We start from the raw sequence: 22,325 nt of genomic DNA, 5'->3' as shown, positions 1-22,325 counted from the left end.
TCTATCAAAGTGTCTCTGCAGAATCTGATCCTACAAGTGTCACCCATGGGGCAGCTGAGAATTCTCTGGTTTCTAGCTCTCACAACTAGCACTGTTTGATGTGGTTCATGGGCAAATATTTTAAGGACAAACTTGGTGTGGAGGAGGGTGGAATAGCTAGTTCCAATTCCTGCTTTTGAAGGAGGAGTTGGTATTTTTAAATCCTTAGAAAAGAAGAAAGGATGATGGATCAATGGTAAAATTCATTTGTTCTTTTTTCCAACAAGTGTGTTTTGGGTGTGTGTTACCACATAGTAAGTATGTCAGGGATAGGAAAGACAGTGGTAAACAAGATAGACACAATCACAGCTTTCATGTAACTCATAGTCTAATGAAGAACCACACACAAGAACAAGGTATATGGCGGGTGTGGGGTGGGAGGTGTGTGTGATACATGTTAGTAGAGAAGAAGGGAGATGTCAGAATAGAGAGGAGCTAATCCAGATTGGGAAGTGAGAGAATGTCCTGGCTGAAACTGAAGAACACTTGGGGTTAGGTTACCTAGGCAGAATAGAGTTTTAGGCAGAAGGAGCAGCATATTTGAAGATCTAGAGGTGAGAGAAAGCAGAACAGCTCTCAAGAATTAGAGGACCCTTAAGATGGAGAGAGCTGGAGAAAAGAGTGTATATATATATATATATATATAGTTATATATATATAAGCTACACAAAAGAGTTAGACTCTAACCTGTGCAAAACAGTATTGAGATGATCAAATTCCTACTTCAGAATGTTCACTCAGGTTGCAGGTTGACAAGCCTGCAAGTAGGCAGTTCAGTTAGCCAATACTTGACGTGAGAAAGGGAAATGATCAGAAATTATTCTGGGTGTAATTTATCCATTTTCATTCAGAATCCATTTGTTCCTGAAACTTGTGAGACATAGAGAAGTGCCTGCCAGCCCATTATCCCCCAGCTCTCCCCAACATGGATCTTCTTCCAGGAAAAATCTCTACACCCTTGTTGCCAATAACAATTCCAGTGGCTACACATCTCCCCTCACTGCCACCAAGGCATGCCACAGAACAGATATCAAAGAGGCAAGGAAAAGGAGGCCAGTTCAAAATGGCGAAAGAGCAGATGGCAAAGCCAAGGGAAGGGTCGAGAGATACACATAGATACAGAGTAAAGACGTGAGCCAAGATCAGAATGTAGGGTACACACACTCATGTGTTCATACACACAGACCTGTGCACTACCAAGAAAGAGGGCCAAGAAGTCCCCTGTTTTTATGGTTCATGTTTCTTAAAGGTGAAGCCCTTACTTAAACCTCCTGCGTAAAGCAAACTGTGGAAAATGCCAGTGATTCAGGGTGGAGAGAATTAGCAGTAGAAAGAAAGGGAAACAGGTCAACCACTCCCTTTCTTTCATCCTTGGGGACCTTGAAAACTTGGTTCTGCAGGATGCACAGGAAAGCGGTCATTGGCTTCCCTCTATTATGCACAACTCAATTTATTGCCTGGAGAATAAGGCACACTTTATTGTTCAGATTCATTGCATCAAATACAAATATTCAGCCAGAGTAGTCTAATTAGTATCCAGAGAGCTGCCTCCACTGTGTGTGTGTGTGTGTGTGTGTGTGTAAGTTTGGTCTCTTCTGCTTGAAACACAATGTAAAGAGAGAAAGATGATTCATTCACGTTACATCTCTCTGATCCTGGTAGTCTAAATATTTGTACAGTCTTTTATTTCAAACCCGAAACTCCTTATAGTAAACACCTTCAGAATCTCAAGCCTTTTTTGCCCAACTTCAATTCATCATCAATGTGCAAATCTGCTGACTGGTGAGACTAAATACGTTTTTGCTTCCTTAGGATTTCAGGAAAAGAAGCTACCACCATCTTCTACCAAACCAATAACAATTGACATCTGATTACAAAAGGCAAAACTAATTAGAATGGGCGTAAAGGGTATTGTTTGAGTCACCTACACTAATGCACATTACAGTTAAATATCTGTCAGATTTTCCATTAACCCTCCAATATTTCCATCTCCAGGATCAAATCTATTTCTTAATTCCAGACCACTTCTTTCCCTAGTTGGAAACTTGGTATTCAACCATCTAAATCACCCACTAACGCTTTAAATGCACGTCTCTTACTGATGGATGTGACACATGGACAAAGGCCTTGGAATGGGAATAATGGAAGACATTCCCCTAAATGGGGATTTGAACCCTGTGCACTAGGATTCCAAGGCTAACGTGTTCTTCTTGTTACTGTGCTTATTTCTTTATTGAGGGATACGGGAGTTAATTGTTGCTTTACTCTAAATCACTCTATTGTGCTCTGAGCTACTACATACTACAATAACAAAACAAAATAGAAAAGAAACTGGAATACCCAGCAAAATGTAAAAGGTTACATTTTAAACTGTAAAGGTTAAAACAGCATGTTCGAAGTTGAGCTTGCTGATTTAGGGCAAGGGCTCATGTGATTTTGGCTTAGTTACTGCAGAGCGGATTCGTAATGACCTCAACAATGTAGTACATGCTTTCAGTGGGAATCCAGTAAACTGTAGGGAAAGATGTCTTCTTTTGATCAAAAGCTCTCTGAGAGGAGGGACGATGACTTCCTGATCTTTTAGATTAAGTAGGTGTGAAGAAATTATTTGGGTCACTTAATCTTTTAATCCCCAGCGCCTGGCATAATGTATGTGTTCAGTAAATTTTCATTGAATGAATGAGTGAATGAATATAAGAACTACGGCTTTGCCCTATTGTGAAAGTATAACATTCACCCTTAAAGTGTTTTTAAATCCTAAGAGATAATTAAAGCAAAAGAGAGTGAATGAGTTTTCCTTACCACTTTTAATAAATATAACAAAATCTCAGAAATTTTGGTTTAAAAGTTAAATTACATACCTAATCTCCTGGGTGTTTTTCATTTTTATCTTGGATCAGAATAATCAAGAAGCAAATCAGCCTAGCAACAGAAGCAAGATTAGGCCTGGAATATAATAAAAACAGCTCAACTTGAAAACACACTCTCTGATTATTTAATTTTTAAAAAACATTTAAAAGTGCCTAGCACATAGCAGGTACTCAACTAATATTTTTTGAGTGAATGAATGGAAGTTATTTTAGACTAAAGACTGAAGCAGTACTTAACTTAGCCTGGCATTTTGGGTTCATGGCTTTTGGTTGGATAGACATGGGTTCAAATAAAGCAACTTCTGTGAATTTGACTCAAGATCCCTCTCTGTATCAGAATTGAATTAAATTTTGCATGAGGCAGTCTAATAAACTGAGAAGGTAGAGAATGGTGAGATTTCAGACAGATATCACAAACAATGGCCCTGGAGAGACAACCCCAACCACTTCCATCTATTTCTTCCACTTACACAGCATAGCATATACCAACTTTGGATATAGAATCAGATACATTTCTAGGTGTTCTTCTGGGCAAATAATTTAACCTTTCTGAGTCTCCAGGTCCTCACCTTGTTAAAAAAAGGAGATGAAAATGGAATAAAGATAAAAAAAATAGGGGGAATAAATGTTAAAATAAATTTAGATTGAAATGCTAGTGATCAATGAAAGGAAGGGGTAAGGGGTATGGTATGTGTGAATTTAAAAATAAAGGGGAGGGTTGATAATATCTTCTATTTGCATTATTTGCATCTGACACAGACTTGGTGCTAGCATTAAAACAAATCAACCAGCTAACAAAACCACAGCAAAAGAAAAAAAATGTACAAAATCCCTCCTCCTAATTTTTCCAATCAAGATTCCTTAGTTCCAATTATGGTAACATATGCATCAGGAAATTCACTCTGGATCCTGGCCTTAGCACTGGTTTCAAGAGTATAAAAAAACAAATTTTTGTTTTCCTTGGAAACTTCAAAGATAAATGATGGCATGTCAAAGATAACGTACAAACGCAAACATCATTTTCCTGGCCTGTCACAGACAGCTCTCAGTATGTCTATACCAATTTCTTTCTCTTTAACCAGCAAGACCCAGCCAAGGTGAGTCATAATGGAAATGACCAGATGATCAAGTGTCATTTGTAGTGCCCACCTAGAATCTCATGTGCCTCTCTCCCAAGTTCACTTTAGATTTCATGTCATTTATACCTTATCCTTGACCATAAGTTTATCACCAATTTTTGGCCTCACTGCTGAATTCTGGGTATACTGACTGATTTTGTGACCCTTAATGCCCCTGACTTGCTGAAACTCAGTTTTAGCCTCTAAACTTAAATCCTGGCATTAGCCTAATTGGCCTTTTCACTGATCCTTTCTAGGACCCAGCAAAGGCTGGCTTGAAGTTATATTGTTATAGAACACTGAATTTATAATTAAAAAGGCATTTCCAGATTGTACGAGGTTTCTATGTCTTCTCTGGCACTACTGGGCCATTGCAAGGATTTAGAAGCATTGTCAGTAGATAAGAGCAACAGAGGATTCCTCCAACCAACCCAGGTCAAATTATAAACAACTTCCTAAGTCTTTAAGATCAGAGATATAGAGACAAGAGATAATGAGACAAGATGGTTCCAAATCCAGAAAAATGGAACCTAAGTCGGATTTAAAAATCATTGTGGTAAATAGAAGAGAGAGTCATGGCATCAAGGAAATATATAAAGAAGAGGGTACCAGACCCCAACCCAAACCATTCCTGTTAACCCTAAAGAACACCTAGGGCTTAATCTGAGATTCTACAAAAGTTTCATGTACTGAGGTTACTTTCCAGAAACCTACAATCTCCAGATGGTTCCTAAGCCAAATAAGTCCTGAAACCCAGAGGGGCCAGCCTCTCTAGAATATCACCTAGTTCCAGTCCCCTCTTCCACATTATCAACACCCCTTTCCAACTGAAAAAGTTAGAAAGGGCAGAGCCTAAATAACCGTAAAGATTGGGAGAAATATCAAAGGAGAAGGAGGATTATAACAGAGAAGATAAGATTAACAAATGTATGACTGCTGAATCACTATATTGATATTTCTTTTAATCTCTAGTGTCTTGGAACAGCTAGAAGGAAAAATCTGAAATTGTGGAACAATGACCCATATTCCAAACTCTGAAATCTGTTCTATAACTACCTGTTACAATGTACTTTCACATTTATCTCTTTTTTGTATATATGTTATATTTCACAATAAAAAAAAAAGTTTCAAAAAAAAGAAGAAGAGGGTAGCAGGGACAAGTGCTGACAATGTGTACCCAAGGCTGGTACAGGTAATGGAAGGCTCAGCTCATGGACTCCAAGTGTATTCAACAAAGACATCTTGATTCAACTTAATCCTCATAAACGACAAAAGGTAGATATCATCAGCCCCTTTCTACAGAAGAGAAAAATGAGTCACAAAGAAGTTAAATAACTTACTAGAAAGTCATACAGATAGTGAGAGGCGGGACCTACCTACATCCAAATCCGGCCTGTCTGGCGCCAAGGTGTGTGATCAGGGTCGCGGACTAGCCGGGTAGAAGAGATGGGGAGGGAGTGGTAGGTGTGAAAAAGGCAGCCACTGCCTTACCTTGATGCCATTAAACATGTGATCACCTCACCGCTGGTTCTTCACCTGTCTGCATACTAGAATCATCTGGTATTTTGACAAAAAACACAAATTCCTGGTCCCCACACTTAAAAATTCTGATTCAGTTGGTCCCATGGGGGGTGGGGGGTGGGGGTTGGGGGGTGGATCTTGGGCACAACTGGAATTGGAAAAAATCTCTCCTCATGATATGTTCATGTGTACTTAGGGCTTAAAATAACTGACCTAGGGTGCACGGGTGGTTCAGTGGTACAATGCTTGCTTGCCATGCGGGAGACCTGGGTTCGATTCCTGGCCCGTGCACCCCCCCCAAAAAGAAAAAATAATAATAATTGACCTCAACTTAATCTCTAACTCCTAACCCTTTGTTTTGATTTCTTGTTTATCAAGCTACCTTCTGATTATAACTTGGCTTCCTAGGTATCTTTGCCTCTAGAAAGTTATTTATGCTGACCCCAGTGTTCTGGTCTGTACCAGCTGTACTTTTCATTTTAAACACATAGATTGGCATTTGGCTTTTAAATATGAATTCCATAAGCTTGGCCAAGGTGAGTCTGCCTTGAGAGACAGAGCCACCATCCTTGTTCTGGTGAAATAGGTTTTTGAGACTTTAAGGTCCAGGGGAGACAAGAATGATGAAAACCATCTAGGAGAATGCCCCCTATGGTGACTCGAGGTGCATCGCTAACAAGTTTAACCTACAGGGCATGTGCTCTGTCTTTGTAGACTCTGTGAAGAAGGAAATCATTACTTCTTCTATATTTAGAAAAAAGTAAAGATTAAATGAAAGGAAGGTCAGTAGTTCCTCCATGCAATTGTTTAATCCATGAATGGGTATTTGTTTGGGAGTATAAAATCTGCTGCTGAGTAATACAACAATCTAGTTGAGGGTATACTGAGGAGAGGAAAAGAGAGAAGAGAGGACAGAGAGTGAGAGCAGGTGAGCATGCAAACAGCTGTCAGTCTGATTCCTGGTACTGAGTATTTTACCAATCACTGTTTAAGTCAGGAAAATGGAACACAGGTATTTAAACCAGAAAGGGATTAACTGAGGGAACAGGAAGAGCACCATCAAAACCTTGAAAGTATGAATTCATATGTGAAGGGGTGTGTTTGGGGGAAAGTGTGAATTAACATGAGAAGTGGGAGGCTGGAGAGAGATTAGGATACTTGCCTGAATTAAGCCAAGAGTCGACAGGGAGTAGTAAAGGATAAAATTGGCTAGGTAGAGAGAGTGGGATGAGATTATGGAAGGCTCTCGATACACGATTGAGGAGTTTGGGTTTAAACTGAGTGGGAACTTAACAAATTTATGTTTCAGTCATAACAAACCATCCATTCACTGGCTGTCTTCCCTCCCGGGAGTTTTAGAGATGGGAAAATTCTAAACCAAATATAGAATCCACTTGAGTTTCATGGATCCAATGTTAGAAAGAAATTCACACTTTTAAGTGTCTGATTATGTAGCTCTAATAAAGATCACTTCTTGGTTCAAGAGGGAAGCACTTTGGATTGAACCCTCACGAGCCCTGGACAACCAATAACTCCTTCACATCTTAAACAAGTGTTCAGTGACTTGAGGATAATCAGAAAACCCAGGCATTACATACCTCTCCTACCCTGTCCTCTAACCATCAAATTACAGAGGGAAGAAAATTACAGCCAGGAGATGTCTCCACTTGCCAAGCCCAAACATTAGCAAGACAGTCACTGAAGACATTTTTTGAAACACCCAATACCATTTGTCCTCTGGAGAAAGAATTACTTAAAACCACCCAGGCATGGGACAATAAGGACGTCTCCAACAATTCAGATAAACTACATCCATCCCCTAGGAGCCATTCACATCCAGGAGAATGGAGATAGGTATACAACAAAGTGAGGGGGGGCAGAGAGTAGGAATCCTCCCAATTCAGCCTCTACCTCAGCACGTAGATCTGTCTGGGTTTAGAGTTCTGAAAGTTTAAGAGAAGGCCACTTGTGCATAATTTACTGGTAAATTGCATACAATGGATCAAATTCAACTGAATATTTTGTACCAGGAAGCCAGGAAGATTTCCACCATTTCCAAGGCGAAAGCGTCCTAATTCAGCAAATCCCACGGTAAATCTTTCTTGTGTTTGCACAAAATGAGCATGGCAAGCAGGAAACACACACACACGCACACACTCATGATTAGTGTTTTCATTTAGGATGCTTTTGCTGATAAACGTAAGCTTTGCTTAATTCCCAGTCCCTCCTCCCGTGAGCGCACGACTAAGTCATGAGTAACAGAGATTTAATTATGCTGAGATGAAAACACACATTTGTACTGTCTACTTTGACAGTAGTTAAAGCTACTCTCTCTGAGTTGAAAATACTTGGCAATATACTTGCTGAGACTATATGATAGGAAAAGCTTAGATATATGTTATATCCAAATGAAAGTTGTTTCTCAAAATTACCTTCTTTATTGTCTTCAGAGAAAGATCACAAACCACACTTGAAAAACAGTTTTATCACATCATGGTTACACTTTGTTTTTGACCCAAAGGAGTATTACTCAGCTAGCCTGTTTTCAAAAATCACCTGCATCAACTATACGATGATGCAGTGAGCCACTGATTGTATACTTTGGATGGTTTATATGGTGTGTGACTCTATCTCAATAACACGGCATGAAAAATCACCTGAAAGGATAGATATTATTATAATGGTAATAATCTGCTGAATGTGCTATGGGCTATGAAGACAATCCCAGGAAAAGACTTTCTGAAACTGTTTTGAACAATAGCTCCATTATTAGAATAAGTATCCAAGGGAAACACTTATTTGACTACAGAGCTCTGGTACATTTGCTTAAAAATTCAGATGCAGGACTTCAGAGTCATACCTTATAGAATTGTTGAGTTGGAAGCACCAAAGGGACAATCTGGTTCAATCTACAAAGTTGGGATAAAGCTTTAAATTGGTAGCCCTGCCTGTACAGAAGAGACCTCTGGCTTGACATGCTGCCACCATTCTACTACTTTTTGAGGACCTTCTTGAACAGAATAAAAGTGTCTTGGCTTTATAGTCACTGGGAAAAGTGAAAACATTATCTAAGGCATTGGACAATGTCTGTTGATTTGGCCATCAGCACCCACTGATGTGTTTGGGTTCTGAAAGCTTGGGTGGGAATTAAGAGATCAGGAGCAAGATATCCAGTGCTGACATCAGTGATGCTGCAGGAAATAGCACAGAGGACCTTGTAGATTATGGGGAAGCTCCCAAAAAAGGGTTGATGGGCACCAAAACTATTTATCGCCTGTCGTAAATTGCTTATTTTGGTTAGCTCCATAGGGCTTCCCCTCAGGAAGGCCAACAACCACATGGATATTTTTCAATTCCTTGCTTTAATAGCTCTGAAGGTCAGAGCTAATCTATTAATGCAACAGATATGGCTTGATATTAGAAGAACAAATGTCTTTTGAGAATCCACAGTGCTCTACAGATGGTCATTCACTTGCCAACAAACCCCACCTACGAGCTATACAACTTGTGACTGTGCACAGGTTACGAGGTGGAACATCAGGCTTTGAAGCTGGGTTCTGCTACCTAGTAACTGTTTGACCTTCGGAAAGTTATTTAATCTACTTGTGCCTCAATTCCCTCACCAGTAATGGTGAATAATCGTATTTCCTTCATATGGATGAAATGAAATACCAGAAGTAAACGAGTCAGAAGCCAATGTAGTTACACAGTAAATGCTGAATATATGCTAACTCATCATTGTCCCCTTATTTATTATTACCAGCTTTATGGTTAGAAACTTGGGCACAGGAAGGTTAAATTTCTATCGACTTTTCATATTGCTAGATAGTGGAATAATTCGGGATAGACTTATTTTATCCCCTCAATACTATTCATGTAGGTTTTAGGATCCATTCTGATGCCTATCCTGCATGCTAGTCAGTAATACTGGATATTATTCATGGCTCTCTCCATGATAATCGTAATAGTTAACTGTATTCTAGACTCTGCACTGAGAATTATCTCATTTCATTCTCAAAACAACCCTAGGAGATGATATTATCACCTCCACTTACAGGTGAGGAAACTAAAGCTTAGAGCAGTTCAGTGACTTGCCTGAGATCACACAATCAGCAAATGCCAGAGTGGGAATTTGAACGGAGTTTCATCCAGATCAAAACACCTACATATAACATTAGAAAGTAGTTACACAATGCTGTTTGTTTTGAATGATCCTCAAATTACCTGTGTTAAAAAAAGGAACTTAGGAAAAGAGCACGCATGACTCCATTTCAAGTCCATTTTCCATAATCTACAATTTAAGAAACACTTCTTAAAGGGATACAAGCTGAAAGCTTTACTTGGTACACAGCTGTTGTGTTCTCAGGGAGTCCAGTCCTCTCTTGGCCCACATCTAGGGAGAAGGTTAGCTTGGACCCTGTCTGTGGAGCTTGTTGTGTACTCTTCCCTGGGTAGCTGCTATGAAAACTACTCTAGGAATGCCACTGGAATTAGGCTCTGTGCTGTCACACTGTCTTGACATATTGTTTTGACATGTAACATGCTGTCTTTATGCTTGGACACTAAAGTAGATCTGTCAAATTATATGCACAAAGCAATATCCATACTTCCTTCCTGCCTTCCAAGAAGAATTTCCTCCTTCAGGCTCCCTGGGAATCAGGGCTTACTCACCAGTTACTGCCCTGAATGCACAGAGCAAATCTCTTCATACTATTCCTGTTTGGGGCAGAATAAAACCTTTGTTTTATGTTAAACACAGGCTATAAGGTAACTACAGATTTTTTTTCTTGTTTATAGTCATGACAAATTTCATCCTTTAACACTTAGCTCAGGTCCTATTTTCTTCAGAAGCCCTCTCCAATTTCCCATTGTCAGGTAAGATGCTCAAACTCTGTACTCTCATACCTTTAGCCTTTCCACTTAGCATTAAAATAATCATTTTCAAATCGCGTCTCCTTCTCCAAACTAAGCTTGCAGACAAGGAGCATGTCTTATTTAGGACTAACATTCAGTCCACATGCACCAAAATGGAGCCATAGCAAGATCTATTCTGATGAGTCGGATGTCTGCCATTCCAGTTGTCTGGTGCCTGTGGAGGACTGGTCATTAAACACTTCTTATATCTCCTCTGGCCCTCTTCTAATACTTAGCATAACCACAACATCTGGCACATGGTAGGTACCCAGAAACTGCATGCTGACTTGATGTCTGATTTGTTGACTGGATGAAAGAACAACAGATAAATCATAATCTGATTGACAACTGGAAATGCCACTAAAGGCATCAGTTATAAAACAACATAATCAATTAACAAGAGCCTTTGCTCACTACAGATCCCAATGACAGTAATGCTCTACGAGGAAATATGAGCCTTTTCCTCCAGATTCTCCAAATGAACCAGGTTTTATGAAGTCTCTATATGAATCCTTCAAGACCACTACTGCCTTTGGTTTTGATCCTGTTAGACACAAACACCAGAGTAGCCAAATCAAAATGAGAAAGCTAAATGGTCTTGGGAAACCCTGCTCTTTGGCATGGTAGAAGCCTTACCTGTCTGTGTTGTTGGGAGACTTGATACCCCAGCCCTGTGATGGGCTGATTCTGCATTTTCTGAAGCAGGATCTTCTGCTGAAGTGGCAAGGGTGACCTCAGCAAAGCCTGGTTTGATAGAGGTTGGGTGGGCTGGGGTGGTGGCTGCTGTGGCTGCTGCTGCTGCGGCTGCTGCTGCTGCTGCTGCGGCTGCTGCTGCGGCTGTTGTGGCTGCTGGGCCGAAATTGAGCTTTGCTGCTGCTGCTGCTGCTGCTGCTGCTGCTGCTGCTGGGTGTAGTGTAGGAGAGAAGGCTTGTTCTGCGAAGGCAAAACCGAAGGGATCTGCTGGTTCGCCTGATCGGAATTAAAATGGAACAGAGGCTTGGTGTTGCCATGACGGGGCTCCATGGCTGGGTGTGGGCTGCTAATAAAACTTCGACTGAGATCCTGAGGCTTTTGCTGCATGAGCACATCCAGGTGCCCACCCTGAGCTGAAGGGCTGGACTTGTACATATAGTTCGCCATGACTTTTGTTTGGCTGCCACCGCCGGCTACCCCAGGCATGGAGGAGCTCTGTGGGCTGAATGGCTGCTGACCAAAAGAAGGACTGGGGATTTTCTCCTGTCCAAATGGACCTGGGGATGGTCCTGTAGAAGAGGACAAGGTTGACCAGGTGGTAGGCTGATGCTGCGGCTGGTGCATCCGGGCATGCTGCTGACGATTGGCAGCTATCTGCTTGAGCTGCTGAGCATGGGATACTTCCTGCCAGCTGGGCAGGGCCCGGCTTGCTCCTGAGACTGTCTGAGGCTGAGCCTGGTTTTGAGGGACTGAAGGGATTGGGGAGGAAGTAGAAATGGCAGAGTTGGCCATGGAGAATGTGGGGCCAGCTGATGGGGGCCTCAACTGAGGAGAGCCCGAGGGGCCCTGGGTCAGGCCAGGTGAGTATTCACTTTTGATCACTATCTTCTCCATGGGCAGGGAGGGCCTGGGTGTGCCTCTCTGGCTTTGCTGGCCCAGGTCAATGTTAAATGGGTCATCCTGCTTTATGGTGGCATTGATCATGTTCTCCAGCTCAAGGTCACTCATGGGAGGCACAGATATGTTGGTCAGCTCATTGAACAGTTCCTGTAGCTCAGGATCCATCAGTTGCTCTCCAGGGTCATCTCCGTACCTATTAGAAAAAATGTTCTCCTGGGTCATTTGGCCATCCATGTGCTTACTGCAAGACAGAGTCTCTCCTGGTTCCTTCTTTACCTCCTTTAAGCCCATGTTAAACATACTATTGCCAGGAGAATGTGTATTGGGTGGCAGAGTGTTAGTCTTTCTCAGGGGTGCTTGACTTATAGGCAAGGTCCCTGACATGATCTGACTCTGTCCATTATTTACTTGGAGACCACTTTGTCCTGCAGAAAGGTTCTCCCCTACACGGATTCTCTTGACATCAAGGAATGAGTTGTCGACAAAGCCATTGGGCCTCTTGCTGTTGGCAGGAGACAGGTTTACTACCTGTTTTCTTTTCAAGGAACCCTGGAGCTGAAAGACAGAAGGGAAATGAAGGAGGAAAATGTGAGATATTAATCCAAATATGCTTCTAATCAAAGCAATAGAATATTGAAATATTTCCTCCATTTATACAACAGGATGCAGTCAAAAAGAAAAAGGGACACACGAAGCATAATCTGGAATATAGTGAAACTCCCAGTAGCACAAACTGTACAAAATAAAATGTTTCTGGAGGAACAGGTCAATTTGTGGTGAGAGATCACAGTGGTTCCCGTATTTGGTACCTAGGTCAATGAATGAAGAATCCTTCATATACATCATCAGGAATTATTGATAGCATCTAATATCGATCCCTAGAGCCCTGCTGTTTTCTAGAGCAGGCCAAATATTCCACATGCATGTGTATACACCCTCCCACGGTCACAGATGATCAGTGTGTGCACAATTTTGACCCAGATGGGAAACACAAATCTAAAGCTGAGACAGAACTTCTAGTTTCTTTTTTCACAGATTCAACCCCTTCATCACTCTTCTACTCTAAGTAAGTAATCAGAAGAGTTGTCAGGCCACAGGAGACAGTCTATCTATGGTTCATCTATTTTTCTTCCTGTAACTCCTCTGCTCTGCATTCAGGCCCATATAGCAGCATTGTGTGGACACACAGAAATCATGAGATTGTCAAAAGAGGAGACACTCCAAGCACAAAATCTCCCAGGAATTTATTTCTGCCGTTGCCTATCTCTAAATTTTGTTAACCATAATGAAGGTGGAGAGAGGCAGTTCTGCAAAGTGGTTAAGAGTTCATTTTCCAGGAACTGACTAAACTGAGCTCAAATTCTAATTCTGAAAAAAAAAAAATTCTAATTCTGTCACTGAGAGCTAGGTGACTGTGGCAACTTACTTATCTCAGCCTCAATTTTCTTATCCAGAAAATGGGACTAGGGCACTAAATTCAAAGGAAGAAATGAGATAAAGCATGTAAAAGCTTAGCACAGTGTTTACAATAGTAAGAGCTCAATAAATTTTAGTTTATATAAAATGTATGGTTTACTTCATTCTCAAAGCTGGGGTATGCGTGTGTATGTGTGGGGGTGTGCCTCTCTAAACAGCTATAGTTACAATGAAATATTAAGGTACTTCATTCACTAACCCCTGGGATTAGATTGCATTATATGAGCTTATATGAGGAAACAGAAAATATTCATCACCGACCCTCATAAAGGGCTGTTGTTGATTTGCCTCTAAAGTGAAAAACTATATCTATCAAAATGTGACTTTCCCAGTGAGCTGACCCCTTAAATGATTTGATGTTTGCTTAGGATAATTATAAAATACCTGAGATCAAAAGATATTTCTGAGATAGAAAATTCTATCCATCCTCCTTTCCTCTGTTTTCACTCACTACCACTCCCTTAGCCACCAGAAGATTTCTAGGTAATCTGATTAAGAGAAGGAAATTAACACCTATTATGTACCAAGTACTTTAAACATAGTTCATCTTCCTTAATCTGCCCAACAGCCCCATTAGATAGGTATGACCACTCTTACAGATAAGGAAGCGAAGTCTCAGAGAGGCTAAGTAACATGTCCAATTCACATAGCTAGTACGCGGTAAATCCGGACTTCAACTGCAGGTCTGTGTGGCTCTAAAGCCTGTGTCATTTGCACTGTATTATGTGGAAATAATTTAGGGCTGGGATCCCTGTAGCAGGGAGGGGCCAAAGGCAGTGAGCACAGAGACATCCTGAACCTCAGGTAAAATGATGAGGGATCTGGGAACGGCCAGGACACAGCATAAGGCTGAATGTGAACAAATGTGCTTCTTGTCAATTGTCTCATCAATACTTGTTTCATGGATCCCATCTCTGTGGTTTGACCACTCATAGCTAGTATATGGCTGTGGTGGATGTGCCATGCTGTTGTTGACCCCTAGGCCATTGCTGATTGGACCACAGAAGGGAACCAAGCTGGGCCAATCTGTCTTTTCCATAGGAATTATGGAATTGGAAAAAGAGAGACCAGATTCTCTTTGGGTGCCCATCTGGTGATTTAAAAACTTGTGAGCTGTTGATGGTCATTCCATTATGTCAACTCAAGCTATAAAGGAAATAAGTCTGTAGAAGGAGAAAAGAATGAAGCAGAGAGGAGAGACACAGAGTTCTGATAGCATTTGAGGGTCTGATTCCAATAATAGGTGAGCAACGTGTCTCCTTGTTTTCCTTGATAAACTCTAGAATCTTTGCAATAAATTCCCTGCAGTGTCTAACCCATTGAGTTGGGTTTCTGCTACATTCAACCAAGAGTCCTAAGTCCCCTGAGACTGACTGCACATTCAGTGATGAGCAGTCTGCAGAGGTTTCCAGCCAGGGGGCAGGGCTTTCTTTGTGCCCAAGTGTGAAGCTTTTAAATTTCTTTCCCCCACCTCTGCTGTCTCTATATATTCACTGATTCTTAACCTTGTCTACCCACTGGTGACAAACATCCTTACAGAACACTGTGAGCCATCGCCACCTTTCTCAGAAACTCACAGTTGCCATCGCCTGTCCTCAGGGAATCAGGAAGAGCACAGGGCCAGGGTTCTGCCAGGCAGCCTCAAAATGGGCTGCTCGGATTTATTTCAACATGAGTTGCATCTTTCACAGCCAGTAAAGAACAAAGGAGCACATTCTTTTTCCAGGTTTGGGTTATCGCCTTTGATTTATTTTTCCACTGCTTTAAAAAAAAACCTGTTCTGCCAGATTCTCCCATTGCCCCAGCCACTCCCTGGGCAGTGCAGGAGAAACCCTGAGAGGGAGCACCAAGGCTCTCCTTAGGGTGCCAGGATTGGAGAGGCAGTAATAGAATTAGCAATAGTAGTAGCGGTGGTCATGACAGTAGTAATGACAATAACAACAAAGTCACTGACTGACAACTTGTGTGCTAGGCATTGTGCTAAACTTTTTGTATAGATTATCTCCTCAATTCTCACAATCCCAAGGATTCTCAAAACAACTCTATGAAGTGGATACTATTTCTACTCCCCATTTTACAGATGAAGAAACTGAGGGTTAGGGATTGAGTCATTTGTCTAGGCCATACACACAGTAAGCAATGAAGCAAGTCATCAGACCAAGTGCTCTCACCGCAGAGCCTGTGCTCTGTAGTAAGTGGTACCGTAGGCCCTGAAAGAGGCAACTGTGCCCAGGCCTGGGGTTTGAGGAGGCCTGGGATTTAGTTCTGATACTGGAGTTAACTTGCTGTGCTGTTTTAGGCAAGTTATTCCATACTCTGTGCCATACTTCCCACCTCCATAAACACAGGACAAGCTATGAAATCATATTCCTGCCAGAATCAGAGAATAACGGACCCTAAAGGAAAGAGATTTATTGTTTAGTTACTCTGTACGGTGCTGTGGGGTTACCACCAACCATATGTGATGATGGATGATTTAAGATGGGGAACTGAAGCCCTCCTCAGTGCTGCTGTGGAAGAGAGCCCCATGGATAAAAGATTCCACTAGGACTCCAGAGGGCATGATAACTTTACCAAGAGAATTTGGGGACAGCAATTGCATTCTCACCAAATTATATCACCAAGGCCCACTGAATGCACAGGTACATTTTGCCTCAAATTACCTACAAAACATGATCGAAATGATTTTCACAGTTCATCCTTTGGTTTTAAGTATTTCTTTTGCTGAACTAAGAGTCCTCCTCCATTAGAAGCAAGGCTTTGAATTATGGCCTCAAAACTCTTAAAGCTTCTTGTCAAAACGCAAATACTCTAGAAGGAGCAGTGGAGGAACACTGTTGGTCTCTATTACCTCAGTGAGAAATCATATATCAGAAAAGTCAATGCCACCCAGCCAGCCAAAAATAAAGTCCTAAAGGAGCAAGACTGACACAGGGAAATTTAAGGAGCTGAAAATGTGTGTTTAGGTTGAGAAGGATGGGGGCAGGGCTAGGAAAGTTGGGGGGTACTACCATGTGGGCCCTTTGGTTGGTGGGGGAAGAAGAGAAAGGAGAGGAAAGGTGTAAGAGTACCTACATTCCAAGGACCAGAGAGATCAGCAACTTCCAGAAAGCAACTAATAACATTGAGAGGTAGAAGGAAGGATCTCCAAAACAAATCTCTTACCCAGGACAGACTTAATCATTTAACCATGGTGCCTATGATACAATGAGGGCCCAAACAAACTATTTTAATTTCTTTTAAAATCAGAAGAAAAAAATGAACACTTAAGTTGAAGAAATTTTTTTTTAATATTATCATACTAATATATTCGTCCTTATTCCAAAATAGTCAGAAAATATATTTTGAAGATCTTTTTAAAGGAAGAAGGGGCCCACAAAACCAACAATGCCCAAGATTCATGAAAGTCATATGTATTGAAGGCTTATTTTCAAACAGACACACTGTATATAGAGTCTCATTTAAATATCTCAGCCTCTGAAGCATGCATCTTTACCTTCATTTTATAAAGGAAGAGACTGAGGGTCCCAATGGGAGGATTACACAGTGACTATGGGTGGGAGCAGGATGCCAACCTGGGTCAATCTGATTTTGAAATCCTCATTCTTAACCATTAACCATCCTACTTGCTTCCCTTTCAGTCTTCACCTTGCCACATACTGATACTGTTCTGGACACAGTGGACACAGAGGGCCAAGGCAAAAGGACAATAGAATGAAGATGTATTGCACGTATAAGGCAAGGACAAGGACACTCGGGACTCATGGAGTGGGGGAAGGAAAGAAACGATGACATCATTGGTTAGGAGATTGATCATGAAAGCTCAGGACATCACCCTGGAGACTCCAGTAAAAGACAAGGAAGGGACAAAGGGTCACTTAGTCAATCAGAGGATTTACTAAGCACCCAGAGAGTTCTGAACCATACCATATCAAATCATCCCTCACATGAAGGAAGACAGGCAGATGATTAAGCTAGTGGCAGAATGTAAAGGCCTCAAATCAGCACATTTCAGTATTTATGCTTTTTCTATTACCTAGATGGACTAAGAAGCAGTTTTTTTGGTATATTAAATCTGCACCCCGAATTTACCATGTTGAATTTGTGAGATTATGTATTTAGTCTCACCCTTTCACTAGTCCTCTAAGAATGAGACTTCTTTTGGGGAATGGTTCAACACAGCAAGTCCAATCTGGTTTACACAGTATACAGGAATTACTCTACTTTGCTTTTCTGAGATCCACCAAATTGTTGCTTTTCCCTCTCATCTAGATTCTCATTCTCCTAACCGAACACCTAATTTGCTATTTGATGTCTGCTGGTCCCTGCTGGGGGAAGGCCTAGGCCTGCTAGGGGCAGGGTCCACACACAGTGGCCACTTGCCCCAAGGCTGGTGAGGGAGGTGCAAAAGAAGCCTATGGAAAGGAAAATCTAGCACACAATGGAATCGAGGCTGGTGTCCCTCTGTAAACTGCTCCTATTAAAACAGCTCTGCTTTCCTTTTCTAAAGAACCAAAATGCAAACTTCCTGGAGGGATTTGAAAATGCCATTATTGCCCAATCCTCTGGTTTCTTTTTCTTCCCCTGCCCCCTATTCCTTTCCACAAAAATAAATGCATTCTTTGTTTCCTGGGCTGCCCTAGAAACTGGGAATGTGCCACACAAAGGTAACAATTCAGTCCATAAGTCACAGTTTTTTTTTTCTTTCCCCAAGTAGATTTCTGTCTTTCCCAACAAGGCATAAACACTAGAACCAATTTACCATTGCCTAGATACTCAAGGGAATATCTTGGTCCCATCATCTGGAAACTTTCCTCTGGCCATTTTTCATTACTGATTAGAAATAGGGTTGGGGTCGATAACATTAGAAGGGACCAACCCAAAATATAATGTATGATTCTTGAGGTAAAAAGTTGGGGATCCTGGAGCAATGAATTTGAGCTCATCATAGTGCTTGGGGGTGAGAGTCATTTCTCCCTGGCTTTAAGGCTTTTGCAGAAGACAGCAAAAAGCCCCCACTCCTCATTCGGCCTTTAAGGTCACTGTATTGCTAGACGCTACTTTATGTGCATATATTAATTAGGCTTCTCTAGCTGTAATTTAAGCTCTTTAGGGTGCATACCATGTCTTAAAATTGTCTAGATTTGTCCTAGTACCTATTACAGTTCTGGGCATGTTCAAATAGTAGCAGTTGGTTGGTTACTCTGAGTACTTGGAAAGATGGATCCTTCTAACTATTGAGCAATGCCAAGAAGTCTGTTCCTTGTGGAGGGACCTTTCATACTCATTTCACAGGCAATTTAATGATTCCTCTAGTTTTGCTTGAGTGATAATTTCTTTTCTAAGCCTTGAAGCCAGAGGAATGGGAAGCCCTTAGAACAGGAAGCATGAGGAAAACCCTGTTGTCATTCATGTGAACCCAGGTGGGTGTGAAGTCTTGTGAGGGGCTCAAGGTGGGGGTGAAGCCTTCTGATGGGATCCAAAGCTGGGATGTAACTCTAAGCCCCATTTTAACTGGTTGCCCTACCTCGGTGAAAGTCTTGGAGCTGAAAAGTAATCAGGACATGTTTCTCATAAAATTTTCAATGACTTCCACTTTCAATGCTTCAAGAAAAACTATGACCTTTTTGTGTGTGTGTGTGTATGGAATGGGTTAGGAAAGACATGGTAGTTCTATCTGGAAAATTTGTTCCATAAGGTTTGGATTCTGAGAAATGTGCCTACTTTATTCAAGAAAATGCTATTCTTTATGAAACCCAAGAACAAATTTTATATAGAAACAAAAGCACTGCAATTCGGAATCTTTGTAGAGAAAAAATAAGACAACATACTTTCCTTCTAGGGAACATTAAATGCTAAGATCTCCCATATTCAAAATTTCTTTGATTTTTTTCCCCCTTTCCTTCAGGGCGGGCTTGCAAAAAGAGCAACTAATTGGCTTTGGAGATACGCTCATCGTTACAGTGCAGAGAAAGGCTATTTCACTATAGCATTTTCTCAGTTTGGATACTTCCATCACTTCTCCTCGGAGAATGCTCCACATTTATCATCAGTCAACAAGGCAGTCATTGAGAGGAGGAGGAAGAGAACCAGTGCGACATTACCTTGAACAGGTAGATGGCCTATTTGACGGAGGTTGTGAAATCTAGAAAGAGCATGGACTTCACTGCTAATAAACTTGGGTTCTAAAGGCTGCTGTGCTCCGATTTGTTGCTGGAATAAGTAACTTCCCAGATTCATACAATGGGGAAAACAGTACCTAAATTGGGGGGTTAGTGAGGATTAGCAACTGTGTCTGCAAAGCACCAGCAACCTTCCCATCTCAGAGCAGCAGCCCCATCACTGGTGGCTGTTTTTCAGGAAGAGAGGCAGAACCCGGGCCTAAGATGCCTGACAGTGCCCGCTGTCATCCCGTCTGCACTTTGTGTCAGGCTTGTACTAGATGAAGGCAAATGAAGATAACAAAACAGGCTTTTCCTCATCTGTAAAATATGAATTTGTTTATTCATTCATTTAACAGATTACTTCTTTAGCACCAATGATTTATTCTTTTAGAGAGGCGACATCAGGGTTGTTGGGAAGACCGAGTGAATAAAGCACAAAAAGAGCTTAGAATGTTGCCTAGCCTAAGACTAGTTCTCAATAAATGTTGGAATGAACAGAAGCAAGCAAGCCAAAGGGCGTTTACCAGGTTGTATGGGGAAAAAATGCTCAAAGTGGCAATACAACGTGGTGGTGGCTCCGCAGAAGTGTGCGTGGGGATTACAGCTGTAAGGGGAGGGGACTCTGCCTGGGAAAGTAGAAAAGGAGCTCCCCTCCCTTCCAGTGATGTGCCCCCCAAATATTCAAATTAATATGCCTTCTCGTGATATTCTGAGAGTGATGGTGTAATCAAAAGTTGATATCTAACAATAGATGAATATTTTAATTCAATTAAAAAGTTTAAAGAATTACTTCCCCCACTAATGCGCTACCTTCCACGAGGTCACCCCAGATCCACTCAGCAATAACCACTATGATTTATCCTGCTGGTTGTATCCTGACTAGTTGCTACAGTCATTATAAGGCAAGAGCTGGCAGGGCATGTTTGAGGGATGGACCCTCTGTGTTTAGTAGAAAAATGGACAAAATCTCCTATAAAAACCTGAAAACCAGCTGCCTTGTGCATGGGATACTTGAATCATGACTCACTTTTTTTTTTTTGCCCAAAATATATCGAAGAGAATCCAAAGTAAATGCTGTGTCTAAAATATTGGCAATGTTCTCGAAATCTCTAAATGTCCTGTGCAGCAGAACATCCAATGCATTAAGGGCCATTAATCAAATGGTTCTCTCTCCCCTTTCGGCGGAAGTCCTCGGTCCTCAGGAAAGCTTTTATTCTTAGCAGCCTTACTCAAGGCTCATCTCCTCCGTGGGGCCTTCCCCACTCCCCACCCCCACCCCCCGACATTCCCTTATATCCATTTCCTTACTTTAATGATTAAGCACTTTCTGTCTTTATTGTTCTTGGTTATTGACTCAGGTCTGTGTGTTTCACCTCAATATGATTCTGAACAGTCAATGGAAGAGAAAGCGCCTTGTGCTTCTCACCCACTCCCACAAGCCCAGCCCAGGGCTCACCCAGGAATAGCTCACTGGCTGGCTGATGATTTAGCTTATTGGGCAGTCAGTGGTCTGGAAACACCAGGTGAGTCAGTTTATGGGGTGTCTGTCTCTGTCATTGGCCAGAGGCCACGTTCCCTTTCTAAGCCACAGGGCTGATTCTTGGCAACTCTTTGTCCACTTGTAAAGCTGCGGGGCAGTAGGGCAGAGTTGAGAGGCATTGGAGAGGTAGGGAAAGCGTGGCTTTTCTAAGAGGTTGCTATTCAATATTGCGGTTGTAAGAATTGAATTCTTCCCAAAATGTTGGCCACAATTTGAATATCAGTAATGCCCAGATGGCAGGGAGGGCGCCTTAACCCATTTCAGGGCTGCCTATTAATTATTTTGGGATCTGAACATGGCTAAATATGAGCTGCCACCTTTTTATAAAATAATATAAAATGCAGCCACCCCCAAGTCCATGCCAGCATTTCTCATTCCATTGTCACTGGCTTAGCTGACTCCAACAGGTATTAAAAGTCCCTATCCTGTCCAGCCTTCTCTACCTCAGATCGTCTCCATTCTTCTTCAGGTCTCCTCTGCTTGTAAGCACAATGATGTATGGAGGATCTGACCCTACCTCTTGCCTCCTCGTCCTTCCACCACCGTCCATACCCCTCCCCCCAGCTGATCTGTTTTCCTGCATAACAACAAAAGGGATGTCATGCTCACAACCAGTGCCGGCTACTTTTTTTTTTTCCCTCAGAACAGCAATGGCCATTTTGGCTTCAGGTCTTTTCCCTTTCAGGCTGCTTCCCCTAACTGGAACACTCTCCACCACCTCCTCTAACTCTTATAACTAGCTCTTTCTTGTCCTTTAAAGTCTCACCTTTATATGATCCTAGAAGCGATTTTGCATGACTCCCTATCTAAAAGGTGTTCTCATTGTTCTTCATCTTAACCAGTTGGTTGTTCCCTTTACACTATTTATTACAATTTACAAATATTTTTATTAGTTTGTGTGCTCCAATTTGTTAAGCCTGTCTGTCTCCCATGTTATAAATAAGCTCCTTGGAGTGAGGTTTGAGCTGTGTTTTTCTGGTTGACCATTGTATTTCTAGTACTTGAGCCAGTGTCTAGCACATTGTAAATGTTCAATATGTGAAGAATAGATATAGAAGGAATAAATGCTTAGTATAATTGAGACAAATAT

General features: G+C 41.6%; 1 protein-coding gene across 1 annotated transcript in view; it reads right to left on the bottom strand.

Moving 5' to 3' along the window:
• Window positions 1-22,325, bottom strand: part of MAML2 (mastermind like transcriptional coactivator 2) — a 341,806-nt gene that overhangs the window by 100,382 nt on the left and 219,099 nt on the right. Inside the window, exon 2 of the mRNA XM_077113189.1 lies at window positions 11,099-12,610. Coding sequence (XP_076969304.1) covers window positions 11,099-12,610 — 1,512 coding nt within the window. The remainder of the gene's footprint in view (window positions 1-11,098; window positions 12,611-22,325) is intronic.

The sequence above is a fragment of the Tamandua tetradactyla genome, chromosome 8 (assembly GCF_023851605.1).
Source record: "Tamandua tetradactyla isolate mTamTet1 chromosome 8, mTamTet1.pri, whole genome shotgun sequence".
NCBI lineage: Eukaryota > Metazoa > Chordata > Mammalia > Pilosa > Myrmecophagidae > Tamandua > Tamandua tetradactyla.
Note: the sequence above shows the minus strand (reverse complement) of the source record. Positions and strands in the feature narration are given on the sequence as shown.